The 12,356-nt window shown below is 47.1% G+C and overlaps 1 protein-coding gene across 1 annotated transcript in view; it reads left to right on the top strand.

The window, feature by feature from the left end:
- Nucleotides 1–12,356, top strand: part of LOC140395366 (transient receptor potential cation channel subfamily V member 6-like) — a 201,754-nt gene that overhangs the window by 106,000 nt on the left and 83,398 nt on the right. Inside the window, exons 5-6 of the mRNA XM_072483022.1 lie at nt 1,738–1,836; nt 4,016–4,182. Of these exons, the coding sequence (XP_072339123.1) occupies nt 1,738–1,836; nt 4,016–4,182 (266 nt within the window). The remainder of the gene's footprint in view (nt 1–1,737; nt 1,837–4,015; nt 4,183–12,356) is intronic.

Genomic DNA, 12,356 nt, shown 5'->3' with positions numbered 1-12,356 from the left:
AAAGTCCCTCAGCCTTTCCTCATAAGATCTTTCCTCCATACCAGGCAACATTCTGGTAAATCTCCTCTGCACCCTTTCAATGCTTCCTTAACCTTTGCTCCTAACTAAAATTCTGATACCTTAATTATATCTGTTGCTTCTCATGTTTGCCTTTTCTCCAAATGCTGGAAGCCTTGCCTGCAGTATTCTTTCATAAGATATTAAGATGTATTAATGGATAGGTGGGATAAAGAAAATATCCCTCAGAGCATTAGTGATGCTTTAGGAAAGGTATGGATGCCTGGAGCTCAGGTAACAGTTGGAGGTGTACAATCTCAGAAGGAATGGGAAGCAGTGGGAATCTAAATAGAGAAACCACTTGATGGGTTTCATGCAACTCTCGGTTGTTAAGTAATGGGTTAAGAGACATTGCAATTAGTTGTCTCATTTATGTTAAGTATCCATTAATTGACACTGATATGTAAAGGGGCTTCAGGTGGCCTCTGTCAGGTGGTGTGTTGTTAAGAGTTTTGTGCAGAGGCTGTGGAAGTGAAATAAATGGTGTTTGGTGAAAAGGAACAAGAACTTTAGACTCTTCATTTCACAGCAACTAAAACGTCAGTAAGGTATGAGAACAATCAGTCATGGCAGGAAATGTGATATAGCAAAAGGCATTCGGGGAATAGGGGTCAGTGGGTGTGTGTAATATGGGAGTAATGGTAGACAGAAGCTGCAAGTATCAATCGTTCGACATGAAAATCACTCAAAAGTTTCATGAATCACTTACATAAAGTTCTTAAGTCTGATCTCTGGGATGTTCTGCTTGTAACTCTAGAAGATATGTGTGAAAAGTCTGCTCTTCCTGTAAGGAACACAACTGGGTAATAGTCAAGGATCACAGAAAGCTACTCGACAAAACTGAAGATTACGCCTTTGACTTGTAACTCTCCCAACCTATTTTTGACATGCAGTTGGGTTCAAATATTTTAAATGATGTGAATGGAAATTTTCTCACTTTTCAGGTTCTCACAATGCTAGGGAACGAGGTTCAATTCCAATCTTGAGTGACTGTCTGTGTGGAGTTTTTATGTTCTCCCTGTGTCGGTGTGTGTTTCCTCCGGGTGCTCCGGTTTCCTCCCAAAGTCCAAATATATGCAGGTTCGGTGGACTGGGCCATGCTAAATTTCCCCTTGACGGATGGGGAGTTGGCCTGGAGAATGGCCTCCTTCTGCACTGTCGGGATTATATAACTCTTGATGATTCAGCAATTTTCATTTATTGTGAGACCAGCTCATCTATGTTAAATTTCTCTATATTGTTCACAGGCAATTTGAGGAGGCAGTGGCGTAGTGGTATTGTCACTGGACTACTAATCCAGAGACCAAGGGTAATGCTTGGGGACCGGGGTTTCGAACCCCACCTGGGCAGATAGTGAAATTTCAATTAAATAAAACTTGAATTAAATAAAAATCTGAAATTAAAAGTCTAATGATGACCACAAAACCATTGTCGATTGTCATAAAAACCCATCTGGTTAACTTATGAGCTTTAGGGAAGGAAATTTGCCATCCTTACCTGGTCTGGCCGACATGTGACTTCTAACCTACAGCAATGTGTTTGACTCTTAAGTGCCCTCAGGGGTGGGAAATAAATGCTGTCCCAACCAGAAACACACACATCCCAAAAAACACAAAGTGTTTTGTGGTCGATTTATTTCTCTGCAGTTCGTTCTTTTCAGTTGTTGTCACTTTGTTTCAGGAGAGCACGTGCTGTCTTTTGCTGCTTGTGTTGGGAATAAAGAGATCGTCCAGTTCCTGATCGAAAATGGTGCAGACATTAAGGCTCAGGATTACCTTGGTAAGGGTCAGAAATGAAGTGCTATTGATTTAGAATCATATTAGCTTTGAAACTTTAATTCTATTTCTCTCTCCATAGATGCTGCCAGACCTGCTGAGTTTAAACCACTTGGAGTTGTCAATCAAACTTTGAACTGAGAGACACCCCACTGTGATAATGGAAGGTTTTAACATCAGTCATACAGTGCTTATTCTGTATGATAACCATCAGGCTTTTGTCAACAGTGTGAAATAGCAAGTTCTGATCTTTTAAAATACTGCACAGCCCCCCCCCCCCCCCCACCCCATATTTAAAGCGTAGATGTTTTAAATAACTTGACAGCTCCTTTTGACAGCTCTTTTAGACTGGTCCTTTTGACAGATCCTTTTGACAGTTCTTTTTGACAGCTCTGTTGCCAGGTCCCTTGGGAGTTCCAATGAGCTCTCCAGTTTCATTGAGTCCATGCATTTTTTATACACATTTATATCTATAGTTAACAATCCCAAAAGGAATCTTACCACTCCAAAATGGCAGCTTACCTCTCCCAAAGGGCAACTGACCTCCCCAAGGACCACATCTAAAAGGATATCGTACCTCTCCAATAGGGTACCCTAACTCCACAAAGTTTTGACCAGCTCCTACGAGGTCTAATCTGCACACATCTTGTTTCCCACTCCGAGCTGGTGAAAATCAGACCTGGCAAGAGGAAGCAGCTGTTTTATATAAAGAGCTGCCTCCATGGTTGGGTAATTTGGAATCCACCCCCATCATCCCTTGTAAAAATGCTAGGTGTTGTATTCAGGGACCGGACTTCCACATTGGGCCTCTGGAGCCATTTTTTAAAGACTGGTAGGCTCTCTGTCATTGTGAAAATTCAGGCCTTTGACTCTGTGATTCACAAAACTCCATCAATCTCAGTTTTAAAATTGTCCAATGACCACAGGCTGTAACTCAGATTTTCAAATTTCAACGACTTCTGCTTGAAGAAGTGCTTCCTGCCATCACCCTCCTTAATTTGAAGGTGTTTCCTCGTTTAGGGCCCTTTCCCAGAGGAAATAGTTTACGTCCCTCTATGCTATCAGGGGTGGGATTCTCCCGGCCTCTCAGCCATGTGATTCCTGCCAGTGGGAGGCGGCGCACTGGTTTGTTGGCAGCGGGATTCTCTGCCTCTACCGGTCAGTGGAAATTCCCATTGACGTCACTGACATCGCCAGGGAACCCGCAGGTAGGGGTGCACTGCCAGCCAGACCAGAGAATTCCACCGCCGGTGAATGTCCGGGGAATTCCAGATCTTTTAGTCATCCTCAACACCACAATTAGATTACCCCTTAATCTTCCTAAGCAAGGGAATACAAGCCTTGTCAATGTATCCTGTCCTCATAATTTAACCAATTTTGCCGCGATATGATTCTGTTGAATCTGGGGCCGGACACACTCGGAGGTTTCACTTTCTGGAGGGCAGTGCCCAGAAATTAATCCAGGTGATGAATTTATGGGTCTCGTCGGAGATCACAAATTACTCTAAGTCAGGATGATTTTGTGAATGGAGCGACTTACACAGAATAATATCCCACTCTGGTGTAACCTGAGAGGAGTGAAGGCCTGTTCTGTTATAGTAGATTGGGAGGTGCAGCACCTTGACTTCTAGAAACCCAAAGCTAATTTTTTTAATTGAACCCAGCACCCAGATTCATAATGTACTGAGTTATTAGGTGTCAACTGTGGCTATGTTGGTATCATTCTTGTCTCTGAGTTAGAGGCTCATGGGTGTAAATCCCATTCCAAAGACTTGAGCACAATATCTAGGCTGACACTAGCCGAGCATTCCAGAGGAAGTGCTGCATTTCTAGAGGTGTGGTCTTTTGGATGAGACATTAATGGATGAGGCCCGTTCTGCTTGCTCAGGTGGACGTAAAAGATCCTGTGACATTAGTTGGGAAAAGAGCAGGCAAGTTCTCCTGTTTGTTCCTGGTCAATAATAATCCTGTATGGACACTGTTGAAAACAGATGATCTGGCCATTGTCACTTTACTATTAGAGGGATCTTGCCATGCACAGGTTGGCAGCTGTGCTTCCTACATGACAGCTGTGACCACATTTCCCAGGTATTTCCATAAAGCTCTGAGGTATAATGAAACGTGAAAAGCAGGATATAAATGCCAGTCTTTGTCATTTCTTTTCTCCGATTGGTCTATTTCAGGTAACACCGTTCTACATCACCTAGCGCTCCAGGCGCAGCGTTACACAGCACACATGTACGATTTCATCCTGTCCCTCGATCCAGAGAATGGGAATCCAGTGGAAATGATTACAAATAAAGATGGGCTGACTCCCTTCAAACTTGCTGCCTTGGAAGGAAATGTCCAGGTGAGGGAGTAGCCGAACTTTATCATCCTTACATTTTTCATGAAAGGGATAATCTAAGTCACAGAAAGAAGTATGGAATGGGCATGAGAGTGAGTTCTCTGTACCGTTTAATATTATACAGAACCTAAACCCTCAAAAAACAGAGCTCCAACTCAATGTGTGGTTATCCAAACACCGATTAACACTCAGTTACTCTGGCAGAATACAGCAGAAGCTGCAAATCCAAAATAAAAACAGAAAATGTTGAAAATACTCAGCAGGTCAGGCAGCGTCTGTGGTGCGCTAAACAGGGTTAATGTTTCAGGTCAATGGCCTTTGCTCGGAGCTGGAAATAGTTAAAAACTTAATGGGCACGATTCTCCCAAAAGACAACAAAATCCCCCAGCGAGCACGTTTAGCCACTTGTTTCCCAGCAGTCGCAGTGCCAAGAAACAGATGATTATTCAACGCGGCTCGCCTTAAGAAGAGGCCTGAACGGGTAACGATCCCCGAACTCCAAGGACCCCGAAACAATCCCCGACTAATCCCCCAGCTCGAGCGCAATATGGGAGGGTCCCCAGATGCGACAGAGCCCCAACACCCACGCCGGACAACCCCAGCCTGATCGAGCGTGCACAAAGTGCCTGCTTGGCACCTTGGCAGTGCCAACCTGGCACACTGGCAGTGCCCATGCCAGCTCGCAGTGCCACTGGGCACCTTGGGTGTGCGAGGCTGGCACCCAGGTGGCACTGTCAGAGTGCACCAGCAGTGCCAGGGCACCACCCTGCCTGAAGGACATGTAGCTGGGGGCCTCCGGTCCCCTGGGAGATCCCCACGAATGCCGTTTCCGTTTGTTGGGACCAGTACTGAACCGCGCTCACCTGAGGTCTCCGAGACGAATGTTAAGTAATGGGCTAAGAGACATTGCAATTAGTTGTCTCATTTATGTTAAGTATCCATTAATTGACACTGATATGTAAAGGGGCTTCAGGTGGCCTCTGTCAGGTGATGTATAGTTAGAGTTTTCTGAAAAGGCTGTTGGAATGAAATAAATGTGTGTTTGTGAAAAAGGAACAGAACTTTAGACTCTTCATATCACAGCAACTAAAACGTCTAACAATTGGTAGCAGAGGATGGTTGCTGTGTAAATGTGAAGGGTTGAAAGATAGAACTTTTCCAGATCAAACCAAGGAGTGAGTGAGAAAATAAAAAAAAAGGGATATATGGCTGAACCCAGGATAAAGATGGCTGGATATGACTATCCTCCCTTATTTTCTGAAACGGAATCTTACGACCAATGGAGAAGTGCAGTAGTTATGTGGACTAAGGTAATTGCTTTGGGAAAGAGAAAACAAGGTATGGCATTGGCTCTTTCTCTACCATATGGCAGTAAAATCCGAAACAAAGTACTTTCTGAGCTGGAATTGGAAGAGTTAGACTCAGAAGAAGGTCTGGAGACTATATTACATTATATGGATAAGATTTATAAGAAAGATGACTTGTTAAGTGCGTATGAAGCATGGGCGGATTTTGATAAGTTCTGGAAAATGGAGGATATCTCCATGGAAGACTATATAATAGAATTCACGCACCTAGATCCCGTTTTTAAAAAGCAGCAGTAATTCGTGCCCATGTGACAACACTCCTGTTGGGTGGGAAGAGCCAGTTCGGTCTGAAGATTCGACTTCAACCTCGCTAAGAACCTTTTAATGCATTCTTATTGATGCAAATCAGGTTTTCGTTCTTCTTGTGCATGAACCTGAACATGTCATCAGGGAGGGCCCGGGAACATCGGTGTTAGAACTGAGATAAGCAGCCATGCATAAACAATAGGTTAGAGCACAAAGAGGTTTATTATTACTTACAGTCCAATCATCACTGCTCCCCGGGCGCCCTCCTTCTTATACTCGAGGGACTACACCTGTTCCTATCCCGTGATCTTTACTGGGGTTAGAACACCCTGGGATTGGAAATTTTGCCGGCGCAAATCCCGTTTTTGGCCTCTTGCGATATTTTGCGGCCATGATGGGATTTGTGCCCATGGCTAACGGGCCCATTAAATCCCGCCTGTGGCTTTTCAGTACGCGGGGGAGTGCTGCACTGACAGATATGCTTTCAGAGGAGACATTAAACCTAGGCATTATTTGTCCTCTTAAGTGTACATAAAAGATCCAAAGGCATCTTTCAAAGGAAGGCTGAGGGAATAGCAATGTTCATCCATCAACCAAGATCAACAAAATAGCTTTTCTGATCATTTATCACAGTGCTGTGTAGCCATCTCAGATGGCCACCTGCAAAGGACCATGGGAATTATGGCCAACCCAGGACTCAGACAGACTCAGAGCTTGTGTTTGTATTTACAACCCAGATAGCTAGACGCGTTCGAAACCCCCGCTCATTTGCTTTCTAATGGCCCATTTCCCCAGAACAAAAGGACTGTACTCAGGTAACCGATACAGACACAGACTCATCGGCGCCACTCCCTTTGTCCAGGGAGCCCAAACCGCAAGGTCAATGACCGCTAAGGACACGCCCAGCCATCAAGGCGCCCGCCCCTTTATTGGCCAAAATCGAAGGCAGTGAAGAAAAATTTATGGTAGGAAACAGAGATTAAAAGTAGAGCAAGAGAGATCAGAAGCAATGGCCACAAAAGCAATGGAACGTTTAAAGAACCCACAGGAACCCAAGGTCGCAGCGGCCAACAGAGCAGAGCAGTGCCCCATATGGGAAGTATTTAAAGGGGAAACAATGGCCCCTTTGGTCCGATTTTTGTTCAAATGAAGAGTCAGGTCCAGGACAAACTTTGTGGGACAACCTAACCGAGGTGCATAAGAAAAATGCAGCGAAAGTGTAAAAGCCGATGGCAATAGTGTCCTGTTTGGCACAGTTGCGAGGCACAGAGGAGGTTGTGAGAACGCTCCGCAGGCAGCTAGTTGAGAAAGAAGAGAAAAATGAGGGAAACAATAGTGAAAGTGAAAAGATTGGCCGGAGAGGCTGGGGTCAGAAGGAATCAGCTGACTTACGGGAGTGTCATCTGTACAGGTCTGAGCCCCCAGCGGGGGAGGAGGGGATGCGACGATTTCTCGATCAGCTGAGGTTCCTGAGGGTGGAGGAGGAGGTGGCTGGTTTTGGGGCGCTGATTGGGCTGGAGGAGCTGGTTAAAGGATTGGGGAGCATGCAGGCGGGGAAGGCCCCGGGGCCGGATGGGTTCCCGGTTGAATTCTACAGGAAATACGTGGACCTGCTGGGCCTGTAGCTAGTGAGGACTTTTAATGAGGCGAGGGAGGGGGGGACCTTGCCCCCGACAATGTCCAGGGTGCTAATTTCTTTGATCTTGAAGCGGGACAAGGATCCATTGCAATGTGGGTCGTTTGGACCGATCTCGCTCCTCCATGTTGACGCTAAGTTGCTGGCGAAGGTGCTGGCTACGAGAATTGAGGACTGGTCCCGGGGGTGATTCATGAGGACCAGACGGGATTTGTGAAGGGTAGGCAGCTAAATACAAATGTACGGAGGCTCCTCAATGTGATTATGATGTCCTCGGTGGAGGGGGAAGCGGAGGTAGTGGCAGTTATGGACGCGGAGAAGGCCTTTGATCGGGTGGAGTGGGAGTATCTTTGGGAAGTGTTGCGGAGGTTTGGGTTCGGCGAGGGGTTCATCAGCTGGGTCAGGTTGCATATAGAGCCCCAGTGGCGAGTGTGGCTACGAACCGGCGGAGGTCGGAATACTTTCGGCTGTACCGGGGGACGAGGCAGGGGTGCCCCTTATCCCCCTTGTTGTTTGCACTGGCAATTGAGCCGCTGGCCATGGCACCGAGGGAGTCCAGGAAATGGAGGGGACTGGTCCGGGGGGGGAGAGGAACACCGGGTGGCGTTGTATGCCGACGACCTGTTGTTGTATGTGGAGGATCCAATGGAGGGAATGGCGGAGGTCATGTGGATCCTTAGGGAGTTTGCGGACTTTTCGGGATATAAACTCAAAGTAGGGAAGAGTGAGCTCTTTGTGGTGCATTCAGGGGACCAGGGAAGGAGGATAGACGAGCTTCCGCTGAAGAGGGCGGAAAGGAGCTTTCGGTACCTGGGGATCCAAGTAGCTAGGAGTTGGGGGGCCCTGCACAAGCTCAATTTGACACGGTTGGTGGAGCAGATGGAGGACGATTTTAAAAGATGGGATATGTTGCCACTCTCACTAGCGGGTAGGGTGCAGTCGGTCAAAATATCGTTCCTCCCGAGGTTTCTCGTTGTGTTCCAGTGCCTTCCCATTATGATCCCCAAGGCCTTTTTCAAACGGGTAAGCAGGAGCATCATGGGATATGTGTGGGCGAATAAGACCCCGAGGGTGAAGAGAGTGTTTCTGGAGCGTAGCAGGGACAGGGGGGTGCTGGCGCTGCCGGATTTGTGTGGCTATTATTGGGAAGCCAATGTGGCGATGAACCGCAAGTGGGTAATGGAGGGAGAGGGTGCGGCGTGGAAGAGGCTAGAGATGGCGTCCTGTGTGGGCACGAGCCTGAGGGCGCTGGTGACGGCACCGTTACCGCTCTCGCCGACAAGGTACACCACGGGTCCGGTGGTGGCGGCGACGGTGAAGATCTGGGGGCAGTGGAGACAACACAGGGGCGAGGTGGGAGCCTCGGTTTGGTCCCCGATTCAGGGGAATCATCGGTTCGTCCCGGGAAGGATGGATGGGGGGTTTCGGAGCTGGCATCGGGCCGGGGTTTAGAAGAATGGGGGACCTGTTCATCGATGGGACGTTTGCGAGCCTAGGGGCGCGGGAGGAGAAGTTTGGGCTACCCCCGGGAAACGCTTTCAGGTACATGCAAGTGAGGGCGTTTGTGAGGCGGCAGGTGAGGGAATTCCCGCTACTTCCGGCACGCAGGATTCAGGGCATGGTGATTTCGGGTGTATGGGTTGGAGAAGGCAAGGTTTCAGCGATTTACCAGGAGCTGAAGGAAGAGGAGGAGGCATCGGTGGTGGAGTTAAAGGGCAAGTGGGAGGAGGAGCTTGGGGAGAAGATAGATGAGGGTCTGTGGGCTGATGCCCTGAGTAGGGTTAATTCTTCCTCCTCTTGCGCCAGGCTCAGCCTAATACAGTTCAAAGTTACTCACAGAGCGCATATGACAGGGGCGAGGTTGAGTAGGTTCTTTGGGGTGGAGGACAGATGTGGGAGGTGCTTGGGGAGCCCGGCAAATCACGTCCATATGTTTTGATCGTGCCCGGCGCTGGATGGGTTTTGGAGGGGTTTTGCGAGGACTATGTCCAAGGTGGTGAACGCCCGGGTCAAGCCGAGCTGGGGATTGGCACTATTTGGGTTAGCGGACGAGCCGGGAGTGCAGGAGGCGAAAGAAGCCGGTATTCTGGCCTTTGCATCCCTGGTAGCCCGGCAGAGGATTTTGCTACTATGGAAAGATGCGAAACCCCCTAGTGTGGAAACTTGGATCAAAGACATGGCAGGGTTCATCATGCTGGAAAGGATAAAGTTTGCCTTGCGAGGGTCTGTGCAAGGGTTCCTCAGGCGGTGGCAACCGTTCCTAGACTATCTCGCGGAGCGTTAGGAGGAGGTCAGCAGCAGCAGCAGCAGCCCAAGGGCAAGGGGGGGGGGGGTTCCTTTGGGGTGGCGTTTGGGTGAAGGTGTTTTTTTCCCTATTTGTAGTTTTAAATGTTATATGGGGGGTTATTGTATATGGGGGAAATCCAATGTATAATTTCTGATTGTTGTGTTCTTGTTTCTTTCTTTTTGTTGGGGGGGCGGTTTTGTTGAAAATTTGTTGAAAAATTTGAATAAATATATATTTATTTTAAAAAGTGAAAGCAAAAAGATAATTGAGCAACTCTGGGATCAGTTGGCAGCTAAAGATAAAGAGATGGCTGATGCCAAACGGGCACACCAATCTTGTATAGTTCACCTTAGCAGCTTTCAGACCCAGTACGATAAAGCCTACCAAGATACACAGCCCGCAGTCTTGGTACGAGAAGAGACAGAACAGCAGGTAGCACAGTTAACGGGTAAATGCACGGATTTAAAGGCAGCTTTACGAGCGCTCCATAGTTCCACTACAGAACAAAGACAGAGCACAGTAGACCACGCGAAATGTAGACAACAAATAGAGAAGTTGCAGTCACTGCTTTCAGTGCAAAATGGATTTAGAGATAAGCAGTCACTGCTTTCAGTGCAAAACGGATTTAGAGATACCTTTGGACAAAATGTAGTTGAGGAAGGTGCCCCCAATTGGCAACAACTAAATGAAATCGCCCAGAGATATGTGGAGAACACAGAAAATCACAATAGAGCCCCCCTAGCCCCGAAAAGGAAAGCACCCACACCACCGACTGCACAGGTAGCACACACCCCCATGAATCCGGTCACCACACAGCGCAAGTCATCGGATCGGGAGGAGCCCGATTGCATTTACACCAGCCCCGAACACCACCACACAACATGACACCCCTAGTCCGGACACCACACCACACATAGAGATAGACACTGAAACCCCCACTTGGTGCGAAAACATTGCAAATGGTACCCCCTTTCATACACAGTAGAGGCCCTTCTGGTAATTGCAATAATCTGCAGTGTCATCCAGACACTTAGACTCTGCAAATGGTGAAAAAGAGCCTCCCACTCCCCGACATATACACTCCCAGCCCCCTTCTTTGGAATTTACCCAGCTCAGCAAACACTGTAATCGCTGATAAAAATAAAGACCGTATACCTCTGTAACTTTGATAGATTAAAGAGAAATGTGATGCTGCTGTTTTGAAATCTTGTATTGTACATAAGTTCTTTTTGATATTTGCCAGCAGCATGAGGGTAGCTTAGATAGTATTAGTTAGATATTCAATTGTGAGATTAAGTTAAATGTGTAATAGTGAAATGTTTATAGTGACCCGTTAGAAATCATGAATGTATGATGTGTTAATAAAAATGTTAGGTAAATGCTCCAAAAACATAAGACAGAGTAGTGTAGAACCTGTCCTTGACCAAGGGTAACCGGCACACCAGGGATGGATAAGGGATCAACAGTGTGATCCACAACGCTTCACGTTCAGGATCAAGAGGATGGGATGTAGCCATCTCAGATGGCCACCTGCAAAGGACCATGGGAATTAAGGCCAACCCAGGACTCAGACAGACTCAGAGCTTGTGTATGTATCTGCAACCCAGATAGCTAGACTCAATCGAAACCCCCGCTCGTTTGCATTCTAATGGCCCATTTCCCCAGAACAAAAGTACTGTACTCAGGGAACTGATACAGACACAGACTCATCGGCACCACTTCCTTTGCTCAGGGAGCCCAAACTGCAAGGTCAGTGACCACTAAGGATATGTCCAGCCATCAAGGCGCCCGCCCCTTTATTGTCCAAAATCAAAGGCAGTGATCGAAGCCTGTCGAATTATTGGGTCCAAGTTAAGGACTGCCCCAAAGAGGAAATCCCAGAGGGATAAGAAGAGACACAGCCATGTGCTCGGTCTCTCTTGGATCCGGCCTATGCCAACCCAAGTGCAGCATAACGACCAGACAGACAAGTTCAAGACCAACGATCGCTACCAGGCGGATGAGCCCAGCAGAAACAGAGCCACTTCTTCCACCCAGCCACGCAAGATCCAGACAAAGGCCTTGTCCAGCTGCATAGAGCCAGTTGCCCTGAGGTTAAGTATAGGTTATTGTAGTTGTTAGGAGTAGTTTAACTTGTAGTGTTTTGTGTTGCATGTCAAAGGAATCCTTGTGTTTAAATAAACCATCTTTGAACTTGAATTGACTAACTGGTTGTGTGGTCCTTTGATCGATATCTGGTAAAGCCTCGTGGTGGTAACATTTGATACCTGGCGAATCTAAAGAGCATCATTATTAATTGGCAACATTACTCCGGTGCCGATTGGCAACAGCTATTTGTGGGGCCTCGCTGTGTACATATTGGCTGCTGTGTTTCCCATGTTACTACACTAGCTGCAGTTCAGAAGTATTTAGTTGGCTGTGAAGTTCTGTGGGACATCCAGTGATAATAAAAAGTGTTATAGAGTGTTCCTGCTTTAAAATAATTCATCCACAGTCTACACCATCATATATTCTAACATATTCTTTTAAATTAATCTCCAAAACTGAACTGTCAGTCGATGAATCTGTAATCTCCAAATTATTTGCCCATCTTCACATCTCCATCCCTAATCCCTGGCTTCTTGTCCTTCAATACCATAAT

Source organism: Scyliorhinus torazame, chromosome 18 (assembly GCF_047496885.1).
Source record: "Scyliorhinus torazame isolate Kashiwa2021f chromosome 18, sScyTor2.1, whole genome shotgun sequence".
NCBI lineage: Eukaryota > Metazoa > Chordata > Chondrichthyes > Carcharhiniformes > Scyliorhinidae > Scyliorhinus > Scyliorhinus torazame.
This window is presented reverse-complemented; position numbering and strand designations above follow the sequence as displayed.